At 49.2% G+C, this 22,015-nt stretch overlaps 1 protein-coding gene across 3 annotated transcripts in view; it reads right to left on the bottom strand.

The window, feature by feature from the left end:
- Positions 1-22,015, bottom strand: part of LARGE1 (LARGE xylosyl- and glucuronyltransferase 1) — a 544,808-nt gene that overhangs the window by 18,876 nt on the left and 503,917 nt on the right. For all 3 annotated transcript variants that reach the window (XM_058741473.1, XM_058741472.1, XM_058741474.1), the window contains one exon: positions 12,385-12,663. In XM_058741473.1, the coding sequence (XP_058597456.1) occupies positions 12,385-12,663 (279 nt within the window). The remainder of the gene's footprint in view (positions 1-12,384; positions 12,664-22,015) is intronic.

Raw genomic sequence — 22,015 nt, 5'->3', positions numbered from 1 at the left:
TCTTGAGAGAGAGAGATTGCAAGGGAAGAAGGGGAAGGGGGTGGGGAGAGAGAATCCCAAGCAGGATCTACACTGTCAGCACAGAGCCTGATGTGGGGCTCGGAATCATGAACTTTGAGATCATGACCTAAGCAAGATCAAGAGTCGGACGTTTAACTGACTGAGCCACCCAGGCGCCCCAAGTGTGATCTTTTAGATGACAGAGATCCTATCTGAACTCTACCCCTTCACTAATTGTACAATCGGGGCAATTAGCTCAACTCTCTGGGCTTTTGTTTCCTTATCTTGATAATAAACATTTCACAGACTTGGTTATTAACAGAACTGAGATACTACAGTCATTAATTAATGGACATTTATGAAGCCAGGCATAGAAACGGAGTACAGAGCTGAATGAACAGATATAACCTCTGTCTACACAGAGCTCAAAGTGCAGGGGGGGAGGAAGACAGGAGTGCAGGGCTCTCTGGTGCAGAGTCACGGAGAGTTTCCCACCACTGTGTTCGAGGAAGCAGGAGTTAGCTGGTTAGGGGAGGGGGCTCTAAATATTTGCAAAGCTCTGAAAATGAGAAAGCACATAAGGTTTGGGGAAACGGATTTCTTAGAAATGCCCGGTACATTCATTGTAGGTGGTCAAGAGATGGCAGTAAAGAATGCTTATGTATGTTCAGTACCAAGCATCTTAAACACTTTATATGCTTCACTTCTTGAACCATTGCCATGTAGGGCACAGGCACTAGTATTTCCAGTTTACTGATGAAGCCACTAAGACTCCAAGAGGCTGAGCAATTTGCCTTATAACCCAGCTGGCAGGTGCAATCACCATCATCACATCATCATTATCAAGTGAAGGTGATGACAATCACTGTTTTAGTTAAGGCTGCACCAGCTTAGAAATAACTGGGAAAGATCAATAATCATGGGATCTGTCTCAGCCAACTCTGTTCGTGTGGGGACTTTACACCTGAAGCACTGAGCCTCTTGGAGTCCATGGGTCAAGGCAGCTGATGGGAGAGCCAGTGGGAACGGGAAGGAGGGAGACACCGGTATAAGACATACAGCCCGTATGCTTATCCTCACGGCAGACCCTTCCTCACAGCAGCCAGGTGGGGCAGAGGCCAGAGCACAGGCGGTGTCTGGAGACGTGAGCACCGATGTGCTGGCTTACTGAGCCTCCCACACTGGCGATTTCCTTTCTTCAAACAAGTGGAGTCTGCCATCGAGCCCCCGGATCTGGCCACGATCAGCAGTGTCCCTTCATTGTCAAATCTGACACTTCTCCATTTCCATCTTTCCCGACTCCTCTCTCATTTGGTGCTAAGACCACGCCCTCTGCCCTCAGCTGGAGAACTCCATCCCAGAATTTCTGGACAGCAGCTTCCCCCTTGCATCGGCTTTGATCAGGGAACTGCTTTGGGCATCAGCCCTTGTGGTGCTGGTTACCATTTGGATATCTCTTGTTCCCTCTACCTTTGGGCAGGGGTGGGGGTGGGGGGGGGGAATCCTTGATCTCTGCTCGTGCGAACTTCTGCTCCCATAACAGAATTGGCTGAGCTGGTATTTTGTGGCAGTGCGATGAATGGCTGGGGCCAATGCTGACCAGTGACAGACTGCTGGGAACCACGGGCTGAAGGCACTGGGGCTGGTGTCGAAATTCCAGGAGAGAAGGAGGAGGCTCATCAGCTCTCGGAGCCTTGCATTTGCACGGCCCAGTCGGCAGCATCCGATGTCAGAGAGCATGCTGTTTAATCAAACCTGAGCTGTAAGGAGTCCAAGCAGCTCTTACGGGCTCCTGGGGACTTAGGTGAAAGTCATATTCAAAAGGGATGGGAGGCGGGAAGGAAAGTTATGCTGGAGTGTGCACCTATTTCTGAAACCCCAGAATGGCCTCACGCTTTCTCTTAAGGCTTTGTGCACAGCCGGCAGGAGGAGCTTTGCCCTTGCACCTCTCCTGCCCACCTCTGCTGGCCTTGACGCATCCCTCGGATGATGGGCCCACATCTTCTTGGGGACTGCTTCCTTCTGGACAGTTCTGCTCGCCGGGGATCGTGAGAGGTGGTTCTGGACAGTTCTGCTCGCTAGGGATGGTGGGAGGTGGCAGCAGTCACAGCATGCAGACAGCCTGTGTGTGTAACCTGTCAGCTCTGCCAGGCCTGAGGTCAGGGACGCACCTCGTCCGTGGCTGTGTATCTAGCTCTGGCACACAGTAGGCACTCAATAAGTGTACAGAGAATGAAGGAATTCGTCTATGGTTGTCCTATGGAGGAGAGGACGGTATTGTGAAGGTTATCCTTTGGAAATGATGGAGTTTCCAAAACTGGGTTGAAATTGTGGTTGGTCCTGCCCCTTAATCCACAGGACCTCTGGGCACATTTACCTTCTGCACGTTCATCCTCTCGCTTGGATAACAGGAATGGAAGCCCTGTGCACTGACTGGGTTGCCATAAAAAGGAGAACATTTGTCGAGCACGTAGCACAGTGCCTGGTACACAGAAGGCACCTGTAAAACGCTCCTTCCTTCCTTGTTCCTTCGCAGACTGCTGTGCGGTCACATTCTCTGGTGATGTTCTCCAGGAGTACGTGGGCACAGCTGGGGTGGTCCCTGCTCGAAGAGAAAGCTGAGGCACACGTCTGAGGCTCACCCTCAGACCCTTTCCTGATTTCAGCTTCTTCCTGGAGCTAGTGGGTGGGCAGGGTGCAAACCAAACCCGTAAGTGAGCTCAGATGGTGAGAAGCAGCAGGCTAGTGTGGCCACAGGTGTAACCAACCGGGGAGGGGCAAGGAAGGGCATTTGTGTGTGTGTGTGTGTGTGTGTGTGTGTGTGTGTGTGTGTGTGTGTGTGTTGGGGGGAGGGCGGGGGGGGGTGAGGGAGCATAAGGCAAACTGACACCTCGCAGCCCCTCCCCCACTCCGTGGGATGAGTGTGATATTCCTCAGGCACTCCTGGCTGCCCAAGGACACAGGAAAGGAAAGCAAACAAATGGTTAACTGATGGAGATCACAGTCCTGCAGGACCCAAGTCTTCATTAGTTTACAAATGTCTTAGTAAACTACAAGAAAAAGCCAATCTTCTCAACAGCCTAATCTCCAGAAATCCTTAGACTTAGTTTCCTGGAGCCCCCAAATCACCCTCCCCTCCACAGTGATGTGGGGAACAGGCAAGGAGGGAATGGTAGGTAAAGTTAAGTTGCTTTATAACCTGCAGCCCACGGATAGATACTTGAGACAGAACACAGAGTCACACATTTCTCCAGCAACCCCCTCCTGTTGCAACGCTAATGTCTTACTAGAGAGAAAACAACTTTAACTTGACAATAGCAAGGCCTCCTGTATCCTAGAAGTCCTCTTTAGCATAGAAAGCTCATTTAGAAATTTCCTTTTTTTTTTTTGCCTTTACCTCCCCTAACTCCCTAGTATACAATTTTTTTTTTTAATAATGTTTATTTATTCTGGGGAGAGAGACAGAGCATGAGCAGGGGAGGGGCAGAGAGAAAGGGAGACACAGAATCCAAAGCAGGCTCCAGGCTCTGAGCTGTCAGCACAGAGCCCAACGTGGGGCTCGAACTCACAAACCACAAGAGCATGACCTGAGCTGAAGTCAGATGCTTAACTGACTGAGCCACCCAGGTGCCCCAACTCCATAGTATATAAATGGTCACCCCTCACACTTATAATGCAACTCTTTCTGCCCAAGGGTCCTGTCCCCGTGCTTTAATAAAATCACCTTTTTTTGCACCAAAGACGTTTCAAGAATTCTTTCTTGGCCGTCAGCTCCACACCCCCACCACTCCACAACCCCATTGTGTGTGTGTGTGTGTGTGTGTGTGTGTGTGTGTCTCAGGGAGGCTAGGAGAGGCCCCTGTCTCCAGCTGCCCCCACCCCCACCCCTTAAACCACCTAGCTTCAGTAGCACTAGATGTAAGCATGGCCTTAACCAGAGTGTTGGGGCTCTGAACCAGGTTCAGGTTCACCTGAACCGCATCTCTGAGGGCTCAGCAGCCTCCCTGAGGGCAGGGGAAGGCAGGAGCAGAGTGCCCCTGTCCTGATTACTGTGCTGATAACCTTAGAGGCAGGCCCCACACAGCCAGCCCTGCTTCCTCTCTGAACAGGGAGGCAGGTAACAGGGTGGACTCAGACCCTATTCCAGTTGCCTAGGAAATGAGCTCCTGGCAGACAGGCTTCCAGGAGGTGTGTGGGGACAACAGCAAAGACTTGCAAATGAGGGTGATCAGGCTGCCCACAGAGAATGCGACTGTAAAAGACACACATAATGGATGAGGTCTGGAGAGCCAGGGGGCTCCCAGGCCCCAGCAAGATCCCGTGGCTCCAAAATTGGTGGCATTAACATATCCAGAGAGAGAACCTGTCAGTCAGAGAGGGGTCAGGAAGAAAGAGAAGCTGAAAATGAGTCTTGGGGGCAAATTTTTAAACAACGAAATAGCTATAGTTACAACACCACGCTCCACGCTAGGGACTCCATATTCACCACCTCACGTAATTCTCAACATCCCTACCGACTCCTATTTAACTACCCCATGGCCACCATATTTACTGTTAGCAATCAGGGCTAAACTTCGGGGAGCGCTTTCTCTGTGAGGGCACTTTGTTAAGTGTTGGCTGTGGGTTATGGGAGGGCAGTCAATACCCCCGAAGTTAGGAGGGCAGCTTTGGGGCAGGCTGCCCGATTCACATCCTACCTGGACCCTCACCAGCTTGTGCTCTGGAGCAAGTTACAACGAGCAAGTTACACCGTCGTGCCACAGCTTTCTCTTCTCTGTGCGTGTGGTAGAGGGTGGGGGGCGGTTGTGAGGCTTAAATGGGTTATCTCATGTAGAGGTGAAGACAGCTCTCCAATGCATGGAATAGCACTTGACAAATACAACCCGTGATGATGGGCGTGGCCATGATGATGGCGGTGGAGATGGGCCCATCAGGCAATGGGAGCAATAAACGGATAAGCGTAGAACCCTTGGGATAAGCCCAAGATAAGTGAGTTGTCCCCTTGGCAATGCTGTGCCTGAGGGCATGCTTCTTAGTCTAACCCACCTCATCTCTAAAATGAGTTGTGATGAGGTGAAATGAGAAGATACAGGCAGAGTGCTGGTAACAGTGCTTGGCACATAGTAAGTGCTCAATAAACGTTAAATGTCATCGAGATAGCAGGATTAAATGATGAATTAACCCGAGGAAGTGCCACGTAGTCACGGCTCTTGGAAGGCAGCCAGTCGGCCTTGCTTGGTGCTACCTCGGCCTGGTCTTTTCAGATTTCTGCACTCGTTCAACAAGTATTTATAGAGAAGCTATGTGTGCCAAGGGAAATTTGATGCGGGAAGGTGGTTAGACATCATCCTGGAGAGAACAGAAGAAAACTGAAATCTGTCATTCCTGCACGCTGTCAGAATACAGTATCCGCGTAGGGTGGCATGTTCGTCCCCTAGAAAGCAAAAGCAACATTTGCAAAGCAGATGTTTTAAGTTTCAGGCAGTGAACAAAGATGAGGATTCTTCAGGATTAGTGAAAGGGGCGGGAAGCTTGCCCAGTCTCATGGATCTCCCTCTACCTTCCGGAACAGCCCTTGAAAGTGCCAGGATGTATCAGGCCTCTACGCCTGTTAGTCCTTCGAGTCCATTACCGACTACCCAACTCTTTTCGAGGCCTCCCCTGTCCACCACACTGGGTCACCTGGTTGTGAGTCTGAGCTCCTGGATCTTCTCTGTCTGTACCAATAACAAGAACAGCAACAGCAACGACAGTTGAGAGTAGCCCCTAGAATGTAAACCCCATGAGGGCAGGAACCTACGGGGCCTGTTCTGCCCACCGAGATAGCCCCGCGCCTGGAACAGTGCAGGGCCGCGGCAGCCATGACAATTCGGGGAATGAAGCACGTTCCAAGGCATTTTGCCAGGTGCTGTGCAAATACTACTATATTTAATTTTCCCAGGACCTTACGAGGGAAGGAATAATATGATCCCCATTTCACAAATGAAGAAAAAAAACAAGTTACAGAAAGTTAAGTACCTTTCTGGAGGTCAACTAAACGCTGAGTAAAGGGTACTCAGAATTGAAAGGCAAGGCTGGGGGCACCTGGGTGGCTCAGTCAGTTAAGCGTCTGACTTTGGCTCAGGTCATGATCTCACAGTTTGTGAATTCGAGCCCCACGTCGGGCTCTGTGCTGACAGCTCGGAGCCTGGAACCTGCTTCGGATTCTGTGTCTCCCTCTCTCTCTCTGCCCCTCCCCTACTAGTGCACTCCTCTCTCTCTCTCTCTCTCTCTCTCTCTCTCTGTCTCTCAAAAATAAATAAACTTAACAAAAAAGAAAAAGAAAGACAAGTCTGAATGACTCTGGGGACAGCACTGTCACAATGCAGCCCACTGCCTGGCACATAATAGGTACTCACTAAATATCTTTTTGAATAAGTGAATATAACTACACAGCTTCTCATTTTATAAGAAAAAAAGTGGAGGTGGTTATATGAAGTCACCCGGTGGCACTAAAGCTGGCAGTCTGCAGTGGGGAGGGGTGGGGGTGGGGGCCTGGCAATGAAGTCCAATTCTGAGTGTTGTGAGCAATTCTGAGTGCTGTACACTGACCATTCCCTCACACGAGGCTATCGTTAGCCCCTTTATTCATTGAGAAAACATAGGATTGGAGAGACGAAACTGCCCCAAATCACACACCTGGTAAGAACCAGGATTCGGATGCAGGTCTGCTGTGCCCCGCTGAATCCCACTTGACACTTCTGAGATCCAGTGAAAGCCACACATCTACCAGCTCCTTTAGGAGGAACTGGCGAAGAGGCGCGGGAGAGATTTCAGTGAAATTCTGCAGCTGTGTCCGTGCGAATAACTTATTTCATTATTTTCCAATTGGTCTGTTTGTTTTTGCTGTCATATTAGCTGGTTGGTAAGCAACTGCTGAGGGGAGCCATGATGCTGGACTGTGTAGGGAAAGGTCCCCCCAAAAGGACGATACGAATGTCTGGGCGGGGGGGTCCAATGAGAGGGCTGCCAGTCAGCCTGTGCTGGTGTCCCGGGGTCTGAGAGTGGTCTGGCCCCTTCCATTAGTGAGCAGGCTGTCACAGAGGCAAGCCCACCTTCCTCCACTGGGGCCTCAGTTTGGTCACCTGTAATAACCGTTACCTCACAGAGAAGTGTGAACAAGAGAGGTGACGTATAACAAGGCAGCTGGCAGGCTTGCTGGCCCATGTTAAGGGCTCAAGAAATTGTAACTATCCTCATTTTTAATATTAACGTTTTAACAGAGTTTGGGGAGAGCGTTTTGTTGGAAATCGATGCTGAAGAAGTCAGTCTCAAAGAGGGTCCGCCGGCCTTGTTGGGGTCCACGACTCTCATGGCAAGCAGTACTCTTAACCTCATCCCAAAGTAATGATATAATACTGGTCACGAAGTACATCCACTTTTAGTGTCTGGATCAGAAACACATTCATCCCGTTCACTGGGGACAAAATTTTCCAGAAGCTGATGGCAAGCCAATATGGTTATCTTCATATGAGAAGAACAGTACGTGCTTATTTGGGGCTCCTGATAGAATCATATTCCTGACCAGTCCCCCCAGTTCTGGTGCCTAGGAATTACCTAGGTCAGAGGTCACAAACTGGTGGCACAGGATGGGGGTGGGAAGTTCTATTCAGCCTGAAGACATATTTGATTTGGGGCTCAATAGTGTTTTTGTTTTTGTTCTTTAAATTAGTTGTCAACATTAAAAATCAAAACACAAAAATCCAAGTTTCCAGGTTCTCTTGAAAAATATGAAGACCTCAGCCCTGTCCCCCATTCCCAAAGCAATCATGCCACAATTAGGGTGGAGAGAAGCCAGCAGCCAGAGGTGGGGGCTGGGCTCAGCATTCTTGGCTCTTTTAGGCCAAGACTGCATTTCTGCCTCCTGATAAAAGTTCATTTCTTCATTTTACAATGCGGAAACAGGCTGGTAAAAATAGGATTGCTGGAAGCCACACAGTTCACTACGGCACACGGGGTGAGTGGGAACAGGATTCCTGGGTCTCAGCCAGCGTCCTGTCCACCATAACACTCAAAGTCAATGCCAAGATATCCTGCCCAGTCCTGGAAGGAATGGGCACAGCGGATCAACAGGTGGTCAGCATGTGGGCCAAAGCAGGCAGGACTTCTGGGTGAAGGCTTTGCAAAGGAAGACTTGGGTGGCAGCACTTGGAAGAGATTCCTCTTCCCTTTCAAAGTCTAGACACCTTTGCAGAAAGTTACTGATTTCAGCGGCAGGATCCCTCACTGGTCCATCAGAAGCCCTGCTGCTTCTGATCCCTGCGTCAGGCCCTCAGTGCCTCCCACCTGAATTAATGCAATCGCCCCCTCACTTGTCCCCCTTGCTCTGGCCCTGCTGATTGAGATCCTTCACAAAGCAACCAGAATGATCTTCCTGAAATGAACATCTAATCCGGCCATTCTCTCCATGATCTTCCATTGCTTTCCTCCCTCACGGAGTCCAAACTCCTCAGCATGTTTTACACGAAGTTCTGCGGGACCCACTCTGGCTTACATTTCTGGCCACATCATCTCTTGCTGTTCTCTTCATCAAGGCTCTCACAACCCTGCACCTCTGGAATGGACAGCCTCTTCTACCTGGAACATCGCCACTTCTACCAGCAAATGCCCACTCAGCCTCCACTTAGATCTATCTTCTTCAGGACATCCTTCCTCCCACCCCAGACTGGGTGAATTCCACCGGGAGGGGGCACAGTCCCTCACAGAACAATAAGAATTTACATCTTTAATGGTCATTCCTGCTGGCCTGTAAATGCTGGGATTCATAGTTCCTCTCTGTGTGGCTCACACACATGGGGGCACATAGTAGGTACCTTACAAAAGTTCATACACTAAATGAATGACAAGATGGAGGGGAAGAAATCAGGAGAGTCACAATGTCTTTTTACTCTAGACGGGCAAGACACAGCTTCCCTGTTCTCAGTTTCCACATGCATACTTTAAAGAGAAGACTGGATAATACAATGCAACACTCCAAAACCAAATAATCCAACTAAGAAATGGGTAGAAGACATGAACAGACACTTCTCCAAAGAAGACATCCAGATGCTCAACAGACACATGAAAAGATGCTCAACATCACTCATCATCAGGGAAATGCAAGTCAATACCATGATGAGATACCACCTCACATCTGTCAGCATGGCTAAAATCAATAGCACAGGAAACAACAGGTGTTGGTGAGGATGTGGAGAAAAGGGAACCCTTTTGCACTGTGGTGGGAATGCAAACTGGTGCAGCCACTCTGGAAAACAGTGTGGACATTCCTCAAAAAGTTAAAAAATAGGACTACCCCACGATCCAGTAATTGCACTACTGGTTATTTACCTCCAAAATACACAAACACTAATCCAAAAGGGTACATGCACCCCAATGTTTATAGCTGCATTATTTACAATAGACATACGGAAACAGTCCAAGTGTCCACAGATAGATGAATGGGTAAAAAAGATATGGTGTATATATATACACACACACACACACATGCCCCACAACAGAATATTAATCAGCCATAAAAAAGAATGAAATCTTGCCATTTATTACACATAGATGGAGCTAGAGAATATAATGCTGAGCGAAATAAGTCAGTCAGTAGAAGACAAATATCATATGATCTCACTCATATGTAGAATTTAAGAAACAAATGAGCAAAGGAAAAAAAAGAGAGAAACCAAGAAACACACTCTTAACTATCGAGAACAAACTGATGGTTACCAGCGAGGAGGTGGGTGGGGGGACGGGGGATAGGTGATGGGGATTAAAGATATGCTTATCATGTTGAGCACTGAGTCATGTACAGAACTGCTGAACTGTTGTATTGTACACCTGAAACTAATATATCATTGAATGTTAACTATACTGGAATTAAAATGAAAAAGTTAATAAAAAAAAAAAGATTGGACAAGATCATTTCTTCTCACTCAGGGTAGGGTCGCTGGGCTGCTACAGGGCCTGTGAAGAGAGCAGCAGAGCGGTAGAAGCCATGTGCACTATTTCAAAACCCCTGAGGGGACCACGCACCTTCCTGTAACGAGGTGGCAAAGGCCAACCAAGCCTCAGGTGACTGGGTGTTAAGAAAATGTTAATTAGTGGGCAACACTGCTTGCCTCATATTGAGTAAGGTCTTGATTAGAGATTAATAGAGTCTTTGATCAGTACAACATAGGAGTACAACATAGAAACAATCTGTTCGTGTGTGATGGTTTTTAAAACCGTTATGCCCATGAGGTAAGATAAGAAAATAGTGCTTGGAGGTGGGGAGCAGACCACACACTCTTAAGAGAGGACCAGTTCACCTTAACTCCTGGGAATGGAGGCCCCTCAGGTGCTCCTGCAGAATAGCTCCACAGGGGGAGGACGGGCCCTGCAGTCTAACCCTGATTCCTCTCTTTTCTTGGTGGAGGGCGGCCCAACCACTGTCTGTTCCTGAGGGACTCCCAGAGCCTGCAGGCTGCAGCGGCTTCAGATCTACACGACTCAGGCGCTGAGAACACAGTCTGGCCACACGGGGGCACCCTGAGCCCACACACTGGGCTTCCAAGGCCCAGCTGGAGCAGAGCCGGAGGACAGATCCATTCCTGGAGCCCCAAAGCCCATGCTCTTCGGGAAGACACCTCCCATCCTCCCTGGCTGAGGGTTATGCTGCTCCAGGGTCACAGACCCTGCTGGTGGAGAGAGAGAGAGATTGGACGGGGCTCTTCCTGTGCATAGGGGAGGGATTGAAGTTATGAAACCCCAAAATCACCCTGGAAGGAAGTCCGGTTCAGAAAAGTGGACAGAGAACACAGGCTGCCTTCCCTTGCTCCAGAGGGTAGGGTGGGGAGGGAGCTTAGATCACACCTGTGCTCTGGCTTCAGGACAAATGGTTGAAAGTGTTTTGGAAGAAGAGGCTTTTTTAACACTGGGAGCAACAGGGGCACCTGGGTGACTCAGTCGGTTAAGCATTTGACTCTTGATTTCAGCTCAGGCCATGAGTTCACGGTTCGTGAGATCGAGGCCTATGTCGGGCTCTGCACTGACAACAGGGAGCCTTGCTTGGGATTCTCTCTCTGTACCACCTCCAGCTTGTGCGTGCTCTCTCTCTCTCAAACATTTCAAAAAAAAAAAAAAAGTGATGGAGACAGTAAGAGAAAGACTGAGAGACAGAGGCAGACGGACACACACACACACACACACACACACACACACACACACACAGAGGGAGGGAGGGCAAGAGAGCAGGAGAGAAAGGATTCAGATCCTACCTGGTTTGGGTGCAGCCAGACATGTATGAAGCAGGGCGGCTTGCCCACTTGGAGTTTAACAGACACTGGTTCAAATTCTGGAGCAAGCAGGGGACTCTGCCCCTTTGAGCCTCACGGTTGCCCACAGTCTGAGGAGGGTAACCATGCCTGCCTTTTGGGTTTGATGTGAGGCTCCAGCAGGATAATTCATATGTGCAAACCACCTCTCATGGTACCTGGATCCAGGCAAACACTCACTGGGTAGCAGAGATAATTCGTGCTGACAAAAGCCAGCAGTAAAGAATTAAAACAAAACAAAAGGCTTGACCACTTACATCTTGTGACTTTAGTTTTCTCACATGGGGACTTTAGGGCTATATGAATTCAACAGTCCCTTCCAGTTCAGATCGGTTGTTATGTCATAATAAATGCCATTCCCCACACAGCCATCTATGCCTGACATGAGCCGAGGGCTCTCTCCAGCTGCTGGATGCCTGCCCCTCCACATGGGCAGAGCTTCTGGAAAGGGTCACTGGACAGTCAGAGAGGCAGCCAAGATGGAAATTCAGCACGTGGCTCTGGAGTCGGGCCGGCTGACCCCAACTCCCGCAGTAGGTGTATAACCTTGTGCTAACAGCTCGCGATCTCAGCTGCACACACTCCCATTCGGAAAATAAAGACAATAATAGTCCCCAGCGCAGGGACTGCAGGGGGTGGGAATGAACTACTTGTCACGCACTCAGAACCGCGCTTGGCACTCAGCAAGCACTTCAATAAATGTTAGCCTTCACCATCACTCTGATCTGTTTTACAGAATAGGCAGTGATCTTTCTAGAATGGTTAGATGAAGGCCATCTGATCCAAAACTGGAAGAGGGACGACACGTTTTCATAGCAGCTACAGAAAGAGCATTGGACTGGGAGCACAAGAGATGTTTCTGAGACCAAGCTCTGCCACTAACATTTCCATATGCAAAGTGGGGTTCCAGCCTGCTCGTCAGGAAAATGAAGACGCTGGCTTGCTGATGGCCCTTCCAAACCTGAGAGGACCATCTTTAAGAGGGAAGAGTTGGACTAGAGCCTAGGGAGCATCCTGCACAAGCTGATGTCCCCATGGTCCTCACCTGAGGTACTCATAGAGCCCGTACATGGGCAGGAAGTCGATGTCCGACAGGAACATGTAGGGTGTGCCGACGTGCTTCATGGCCACGTTGCGCAGCAGGTTCACGGGGTAGAACTGGCCCTCCTTGTACACGATGTGGTAGGCCACATTGTGGCGGCTCATGAGCACCTCGGAGCCCTGTGCGTAGCGGAGGAACTGCTGGGCCTCGGCGTCCGACAGGTAGAGGGCCAGGCTGATGGGTCCCTCCCAGTGCTTGCAGATGGCCTCGAGCATCTGGAGCCTGGACGAGACAGGGAAGGTGAGCCACGGGGACCTGGTCCACACACCATCCACCCAGCCTCCTGAGGGGGTGGGGGCAACTCCACCTCCACAGACACCTGGTCAACCAGCTCCCAATCCAAATCCCTGCTCTAACATTAATCACGGTGCAATGAGGGCAAATCCCCCAAACCTCAGTTCCTTTATCTATAAAATGGCCATAAAGACACTTACCTTTCTGGTTCTTGTCTTTATCTGCTTCCAATTGAAGGTGTGATACTGACAGAGTCATATCCTACTATCAGCCTTCTCTTTTCAGACTCCTCTTTCCACAGGGGGTGGGGATGATTATATTAAATGATATAAAGATCCCCTTCCAGCTCAAAATTCCGTTGCCTCTCCTCTCTCAGCAAAGATGTACAAGAGCCACACTGCTCTGCTAAAGCAGTGACCAGCCATAGAAGATTTAGCCAAACTGGGGTCATAAGTTGCAAAGAGCATTAAAACAGGGGTGATAACAACTATGATCACCGACTCATTAACTATGCACCAGACCCTTTCCAAAACTCCCTCAACAACCCTGTGCACGACCATCATTTCTCTGATGGAGAAACCGGGGAATCCAGATGTCCAGTCAGCTTGGATTCTTGGATGTGGACCAGACCCGTACAGATGGGTACTGGGACAGGGCCTCGGAGACGGTGAGAAGAAACATATACTGGGAACGGAAAAACATGTGAATGCCAGGGACAAAAGTTTGCCTGGAGTTACGCTGTCTTCATTTGTCAGAGTCCTTATTGCCTCAGGGTCTGAGCCAATTTTGCGAGGCAACATGACAGGCACCAAGCCAAGGATTATGGGCAGGGAAGAAGAAAGCCCAGAGAAAAAACAAGAGGTGCTTCCAATGGAGAGGATTCTACAAAAATGAAGAGAAATCTATAAAGATTTTTTACCCCCCAAAGGCATTAGAAGTGCCTGGCAGATAGGATCTATGGTTAAGAGACAGCAATAGCCTATTTCAATTTTTTCTCTGCCCAGCAAGAGGTACATAATCAGCAGTCTCCTGGTCGGATGCCCACTTTATTCGGACAATTACCAGGAAATAGATTCCATGCATTTCCCTGCTTCTAAACAAAAGAAAACAGGCACACCTATCTTGTGTCAATGGCTTTCTCGATGGACTTTCAGAGTTTCCTCTCAGTAATTCTGTGAATTGCCATTGCCTGGAGTTGCTTCCTCTTTCATGACGGGGGATTAAGATATTCACTAGGATAAAATGCCCTCCATTTCTCATACTTTTTACTTACTAATCAAATTGACCACAGCCAGTTTTCAAAGAGGGTCTGCATTCTCCACAATGCCTGATTTCCCTGAAATGTACATTTGGCTTAAGCCACAGACCCTGTTCTCCACTGGGCTCAGAGAACCTGGGATTTTGAATGATCCCACGTGCACCGCACTATCGCTATCTGTGAAGCGGGGCGGGGACCGTGCATTTGGAAGGGACAGCTGTTTGTACAAATCCTTTGAGATCTGGGGAGTGAAGGGCAAGAATAATTTCTAACATGTGGAAGGAAGAGCTTGCTAGAGGGACAGCGATGTGGGAGGCGTGCGTGTCTGCTGGGAAGAGAGGTCAGTTCCTGTGGTGGAGTCCCCCACTGCCTGGGTTTTTGACTCTGAGTTTTCTGCGTGGGGAGCCAGCTCTGCCAAAGGTTTAGCATGAGAACAGAGACACAAATACTCCAGGTTCTCAGGTGCTGCTGATGTGCTATACATCACACCCACATGGGCTTTACTATAAAGAGTACAGCGAACAAAGAGTAACAATGACCCAGCCACTCCTTGCCGGTCCGCCACCAGCCCGAAGCTTTCCCACCTCTCCTGCCTCAAAACTAAGCTTTCTGGCAGGACCTGAACAATAGTGGGAGACTGAGGTCTATCATAATGATACTACAGAAAATGTGATTGTGATACAATAAATCTCCACCATTTCTCTGCTGCTTCCAGTGTGCTGGCCACATTTTCAGTTACTGGCTTTTTTTTTAAATGTTTTTTTTAATGTTTATTTATTTTTGAGACAGAGAGAGACAAAGCATGAATGGGGGAGGGTCAGAGAGAGGGAGACACAGAATCCGAAACAGGCTCCAGGCTCTGAGCTGTCAGCACAGAGCCCGACGCGGGGCTCGAACTCACGGACCGTGAGATCATGACCTGGGCCGAAGTCGGCCGCTCAACTGACTGAGCCACCCAGGCGCCCCTACTGGCTTTTAACATTCACACTAATTCCATAAAGTTGAGATTCTTTTAAAAATTTTTTTAAGGTTTATTTAATGAGAGAGAGAGAGAGAGAGAGAGAGAGAGAGAGAATCCCAAGCAGGCACAGAGCCCGACTCAGGGCTTGAACTCACGAATCGTGAGATCATGATGTGAGCTGAAATCAAGAGTCGGCTGCTTAACTGACTGAGCCACCCAGGCGCCCCTAAAGCTGAGGTTCTAACCACTGTGTTACAGGTAAGGAAGTTCAGGAGGCAAAGGGACTTCTTTCAAGTCACGTAGCTGCAAAGTGGGGAAGCTGGATTTACACCCAGGTCTGTCAGACTCCAGTGCGCAGAACACAGAAGGTTATTCCATGCGGATGGCTGGCAGGCTGAAACAAATGTCCCCAAGCAGCTTCTCCTTGTTTCCCCAAACACGAATGTGTTCTTCCCCTGGTGTCAGCTTCTGTGCGTTCATTCCTTCCTCCTCCTCCTCCTCAGTCTTGGGTCTGTCTCAAAGACCCCGCCGTTCTCTTGACCCTCCTCCTGGTTGCGTGTCCCACACCTGTTCCTTAGGGTCCCCCTGTGCAGCTCTTGTCCACACAAAGTTCTGTGTTGAGTCACTCTTTGGTCTCTTACACTGGAAGATAAAGTCACAGCAAGGACCAGGGACGATGGAGAATGGTTCAAGAGACAAAGGTTCATTCTGAAACTATGGAATTTTCAGTTTGGAAAGAATCATAGAGGTTTTCTTAGATTATGCCATCTTTATGATCAAAGAGCTCAGCCTCGGAGAGGGGCTTGGCTTGGCGAGCACGTAGTGAGCGAATGGAAGAGCTCATTAGCGCTAGGACCCATGGTCCCGACTCTCTTGCCCCATGCTCTTCTCCACTTCCACCATTGCTTCATGTCTGGAAGGGGAGGACAAAGGCTCAGGAAAGGACAAAGAGATGGCGGGAAGGGCTAGATTGAGGCCAGGGCCACCCAGGGAGTCCTACTGAGACAGGAAGCCTCGTGTGCTCTGTCTAGAATCAAGGGAGCAGGCAAGGAGACAGCCAGGTCAGAAACCTGTAAGACTGGGTTGGAAGGGACTCTAGAATGCCAGTCGGCCTCTGCTGACATAGGGAACTCACTCCCTACAAGACAGCCAATTTGGTTCACCAGAGCAAGGCAGGATGCATGGTGTGGCAGTGCAACCGTGGGTTCTGGAGTCAGAACTGGGTGGGAATTCTGAGCTGTGTCAGTATCCCTGAGCAAGTCATGATGGTTCTTTTGAGCTTCCATTTCCACACATGTACAGCGTGGACAGTGATAACCTCTGTAGATCACCAAAGGGCTATAAGTTATTCTTCTCTCTCAATCTACACCCTCGGCTAATACTCCCCACACCGATTCTGGGATGGCCACGTGACTTGCTTCCAACAGGACACAAACACAGGTGTTAAACCGTGCTTACCTGGTGGGGCTTGGCCCTAGCTTTGTGACAACCACCATGGGACAAGCCTACTTACTACGCTTCTATGAGGCGTCTGGCACAAAGCAAGGTACACAGCAGGTACTCAATATATGGCAGCTGTACTCTTCCTTAGGTTCTGTTTCTGCCTTTCAAACATGCACCCAGCCAACAGATATTTATTATCTATAATGTGCAGGTGAACGTGCTGGGCCCTGCGATGAACAAGAAAGACAAGGTTCCTGCGCTCCTGGAGCTTCTTTCCAGTGGAGGGAAAAGACAGAACAAACCAAAGTAGATTCTGAGGGAATGAAGGGCTAAAGAAGGCAACCAAGACAGGAAATAGGATGGAGTAACTGTGACGGCTGCTGGGGAAGGCCTGATGGGCACATGAATTTGAGACTTGGGTAAGGAGAAGGTCCCAGCCTTGAGGAGTCAGGGCGAGAAGCTTTCCAAGGAAAGGGAGCAGCCTTTGGGACAACTGGGTATAGCATGTTCAAGCAAGAAGAGAGGGAAGATGGGTGAGTGAGGGGCAGAAGGGCAGAAGACGCTGGGGAGTAGGCAAGTGTCGGGTTACACGGGGCCCGGAGGCTGCTGTAATACTGTTCTGAATGTGGTGAGAAATCATCAGAGACTTTTAAAGATGGTGACCTGATGTACAGACAGATCCCAGCTAATGATGGGTTGACTTGACAAATTTTCAACTTGGGGCTCCTGGGTGGCTCAGTCGGTCAAGCGTCTGACTCTTGATTTCAGCTCAGGTCATGATCTCGCGGTTGGTAGGTTCGAGCCTGACATCAGGCTCTGTGCTGACCACGCGGAGTCTGCTTGTGATTCTCTCTCTGTCTCTGCCCCTCCTCAAAATAAATAAACTTAGAACAATTATTTAAAAAACAAAACAAGGGGCGCCTGGGTGGCGCAGTCGGTTAAGCGTCCGACTTCAGCCAGGTCACGATCTCGCGGTCCGTGAGTTCGAGCCCCGCGTCAGGCTCTGGGCTGATGGCTCGGAGCCTGGAGCCTGTTTCCGATTCTGTGTCTCCCTCTCTCTCTGCCCCTCCCCCGTTCATGCTCTGTCTCTCTCTGTCCAAAAATAAATAAAAAACGTTGAAAAAAAAAATTTAAAAAAACAAAACACAATTTTTAAACTTTATGATGGTGCATTCAGTAGAAACCATCCTTGGGGTTTAGAATTTGCATTTCCTCTCCGGGGTATCAACATGCTGTGTGATGCTCCCTCGTGATGCTGGGCAGCCGTGGCCGCGACACTCAGTCAGCTGCATAGTCACAAGGGTCAGCAACTGATACACAGACAACCAATCTGTACCCAGACAGCCATTCTGCTTCTCACTTTTGGTACACTATTCCAAAAATTGCATGATACATCCGACATTTTGTTATAAAATAGGCTGTGTGTGAGATGGTTTTGCCCAACTGCAGGCCAAGGTAAGCGTTCTGAACACATTTAAGGTTGGCGAGGTTAAGCTAGGATGTGTGGTAGGTTAGGTGTATTAAATGCACGTTTGACTTACGATCTTTTCAGCTTATGATGGGTTTACTGAGCTATAGCCCCAGCCACTGGACGTTAAGGAAGATCTGTATTAGAAGATCACTCTGGCTGTTACATGGAGAAGGGATTACCTTCCACTCTCTTGAACGATGCTTTTCAAACTTAAGCATGTTCAAGATCACCTGGGAGGTTTATTACAACACAGATTCCTGGGCCCCACTCTAGAGGTTGCTGTTGGCTAGGTCTGGGTGGGGCCAAGGATTTGTCTCTCTAACAGGCTCCTGGGTGATCGAAAGCAGGGCCCCCTTCACCTCAGCTAACATCCCTTCCTCCACTCACAGAAGGCAGAGAAGACCCATCAACCACAGGATTCCCTGGAGCTATATTCAGTATGTCAATAACTTTGTCAAAGGAACACAAAAGAGCAAGCTCTCCTGGCCAGGTGGCAAGGATGCTGTGACCAGAATCCCTCCTATCGACCGTTCTCGTGTGCTGCTAGGACGGGAGGGACGTCTCCTGTGTGCTGGGAGAGAGCAAACCTGCCGGTTTCATAGCTGTGGCAGGCGACATTCATTCTTTCTGAACAGAATTCTAGAGGGAGCCGGACACGGGAGCCTGTGTGCCGGCTCCCCTAATTCATTGTGGCGTTCACGTAGGGCCTACTTCTGACTCAAAGGTTTACAAACACACCCGGAATGTTTCTTCAATTAAGAATCAATCCAACAGGCACCAGTGAGCCTGCTGCATCATAATTGGATGTGTAGGATGAAGCGGAAGGAGGAATTCCTACCGTCTCCATCGGCTTATGGTACTGCTCTATAATTTTTTATTATGTCCCGCTAAGCATCTCTCGTTAGGGTGTGGAACTCCTTGGGCTCTCTGGGGTATTGTTAGGATGGCAACACTTGTCACAACGCATTAGGGGAGGGGATCATGCACCTGCTATGCCGAGGGATGTGCGTGCTTTGAAGGGAAGGTCTCTGTGGTCAGTGTTTGTGGCAGATGCGAGAGGGGCCAGGGTTTTCTTTTCAGAGGGCTGGGAGAGGGGGGCCTGCCGGGGTCCTGCAGCCCCAGCTGGGAGGATGCTTCTAGCCAGCACTAGCAGGAGCAGTTCTGTTTTGCCTGGATCCTTTTATTGATGGCAACTGCATACAGAAGGATGGCTGTGGGGTGTTAATCACTTAAACAATTTTCTAGTTGTCTATAAATTCCAGATCGCGAATTCCACAGCTAGTATAGAGGTTAAAAAAAAAAAAACCTAAGGAAAGGGAAACTAACATTTGTTGTAGACCTACATCTCACTGAGCACTCCAGAGCCTCTTATTTCAGAACACCTGACACCAATCTGTGACCCTGACAGTATTGTCCACTTCACAGATAAGTAAGATGAGGCTCAAAAAGCCTAAGTAACTTGCCCAAGTTCATACAGCTAGTAAGTGGTGCAAATGGGCTTTGAACCCAGATGTTTCTTTTTGTTGTTCCCACATCATTTCACCTCTCCTAAATACATACCATGTGCAGATGCTGTGGTCAGGGTTTTGAGATCTGTAAGCATTTATTGAAGGCAAATATATGCCAAGGGCTTTCACAGACAGTCTCTCATTTAATCCTATGAGGCAAATATTTTTTTTTAACTCTTTTTATTGAAGGAGAAAGATAACCAAAGTGCAAGTGGTGATCTTGCACAAGATCACCAGCTGAAGAGTAATGGAGTTGGTGGGATTTGAACCCAGAGCTCTTTGTGAGACGAGTGTCCTTTTGTGCATTACCACAAATACTAAGATTTTGGCCAACGGTGCTATCAAATGATAAGGAGCCTCTGACCACACACCAGGGCTAAGTCCTGGGTATGTACTATCTCACCTGATCATTACAAAAACCTTAGATGGGAGCTACTGTCATTAGCATTCCCAGATTACAGATGAGGAAACCAAGGCTTAAGAGGTGATTTGTTCAGGGGCACCTGGGTGGCTCAGTCGGTTGAGCGTCTGACTTCGGCTCAGGTCATGATCTCGCGGTCCGTGAGTTTGAGCCTCGCACAGGACTCTGTGCTGACAGCTCAGAGCCTGGAACCTGCTTCAGATTCTGTGTCTCCCTCTGTCTCTGCTCCTTTCCCGCTCACACTCTGTCTCTCTCAAAAATAAATAAAACATTAAAAAAAAAAGAGGTGATTTGTTCAAGGGTCAAAGTCAAGAAGTGGCAGTACCACCAAGACCCCACAGTGTCTGATTCCTGAGACCAAGTTATTCAAGGTCAGACCACTTTATTCAGATTAGAAAGGATGCCAGATTTACCTCTTTCATTTTCTCCTGAGTTTGGAGGTACCAGATAGCTACTAATCTTGATTCAGCATATTTTGTTGATAAACTGAATGTATTAACAGGAGGCATGAATTGGGCCAAGGAAAACCAGGGATGGTCTGAGAGCTGAGAACCTGGAATTGTCTGAAACTCACTCACCTGGGCAGATTACAGTATTTGAGCTTCAGGGAACCCATCTGAGGGGCCTGACGTGCGTTTATGCTGCCTGAAGAATATAGAAGGCCAATCTCAAACATCATTCAGCATGAATATTAAGGATTAGATTTTATTCTCATTTTAAATGGCATAGAGGAAAAGGAAAAAGAAATGAGGAGACTGGAATGGCCAGGTCACTCACTAAAGTGCTGCCTGGTGAGGGGAGAGTGTGCATACCCCAACCGAAGGCTGGGTGAGGAGCTCAAGGGACATAGAAGTTTAGGGGTGACTCTGGGGCTCAGGTCTTGGTCAGGCCCTTATGGAGCCTCACAGGGAGCTTGACAGGGTTGAGCAGGGGCAGGGGGCACCGGCCCTGGCATCCCAAACCCCTCTGTAATACTACCTGGCCATGTTCATCTGATCTCCTCTTCCTCACCAACCCCCAAAACTCTAACCACACTCGAGCCTGCATGTTCCCCATGGGCCTGGGGTCCTCTTTGTCCCATGAATACGCTTAGCTCCACCTCGGGAAGCCTCCTTCTTTCCCTGTGCGCTTTCTCCTGCCCACCTACTCAGCCTCCAGCTCAATGTAGGCAACACCTCCCTTCGGACGCACTCCCTGTCTCTTCTTTTCTCTGCCCCCAGGCTGGGATGGGGGCTCCTCTCATAGCATTTTCTCTATAGTGAGAATTCTAAGGATGAATTCTAAGCTGGGCCCCCCAACTCCTGCCCCCCTGACATATAGACCTGTATAACCTCCTCCCTTGAGTGTGAGCCAAACCCAGGGAAAGGGATGGAATATTGTTCCCATGGATTACGTGATATAACAGACTGCAGAGTCTCCTGCTGGCTTGGAAGACGTAAGCTGCCAGGCTGTGAGAAAACCACAAGGCTAAGACCTAGGGGTGGCCTTTTATTGCTCAGAAGGACCTCAACCCAAAAGCCAGCAAGGAAACGGGGACCTCAGTCCTAGCATGAGTTCTGCCAAAAGCCAAATGAGCTGGGAAGTGGACCCAGACTCCCATGAGATCACAGCCCCAGCCAACACCTGGATTGCAGTCCTGAGAGCCAAATAGGGGATCCTGCCAGCCCGTATCCAGACTCCTGATCCCCCAAACTGGAAGATACTAAGTGTGTGTTGAAGCTGCGCCATCTGTGGTTGTTTGTTCTACAACAATAGATAACACACACACCGTCTGAGCCATGAATACGCTATGCACTCCTTGAAGGCAAACATGGCGTCTTCTCATAAATATCCCCAGCTTCACAAAAGCCTGGTACAACACAGGAGTAGACGCCGACACAGTATTTGCTGAGTGGTCACACGAGTTTTGGACATTAGGAAACGGAGGCCATAGGAAGGGAAAATCTTGCTTGAGGTCACACGGTAGGTCTGGACAGAGCTGGTACAAGGACCTCTGTGCTCTCCTCTTGAGTCCCAGTTCATCTCTACCTGCCACCTGTTATGCTCAGCAAGTTCTGTGTATTTCTGCACAGGAGCCCTGAGCCTGTGAATCTCCAGGAAACACCCAACCAATGGAGCCACTTAATTCCACAAGCAAGCATTCGCCAACACACAGTGGCACTCCCACAGTGAGGAGCCTGCTTCCATAAGCCACACTGAACTCGACTCATTCCAGATGTCTCTTGATGCCAGGTTCCGCTCACACTCCTTGGACTATGTGTGAACCTTTCATGTCTGA

Source organism: Neofelis nebulosa, chromosome 8, assembly GCF_028018385.1.
Source record: "Neofelis nebulosa isolate mNeoNeb1 chromosome 8, mNeoNeb1.pri, whole genome shotgun sequence".
NCBI classification, from domain to species: Eukaryota; Metazoa; Chordata; class Mammalia; order Carnivora; family Felidae; genus Neofelis; species Neofelis nebulosa.
Note: the sequence above shows the minus strand (reverse complement) of the source record. Positions and strands in the feature narration are given on the sequence as shown.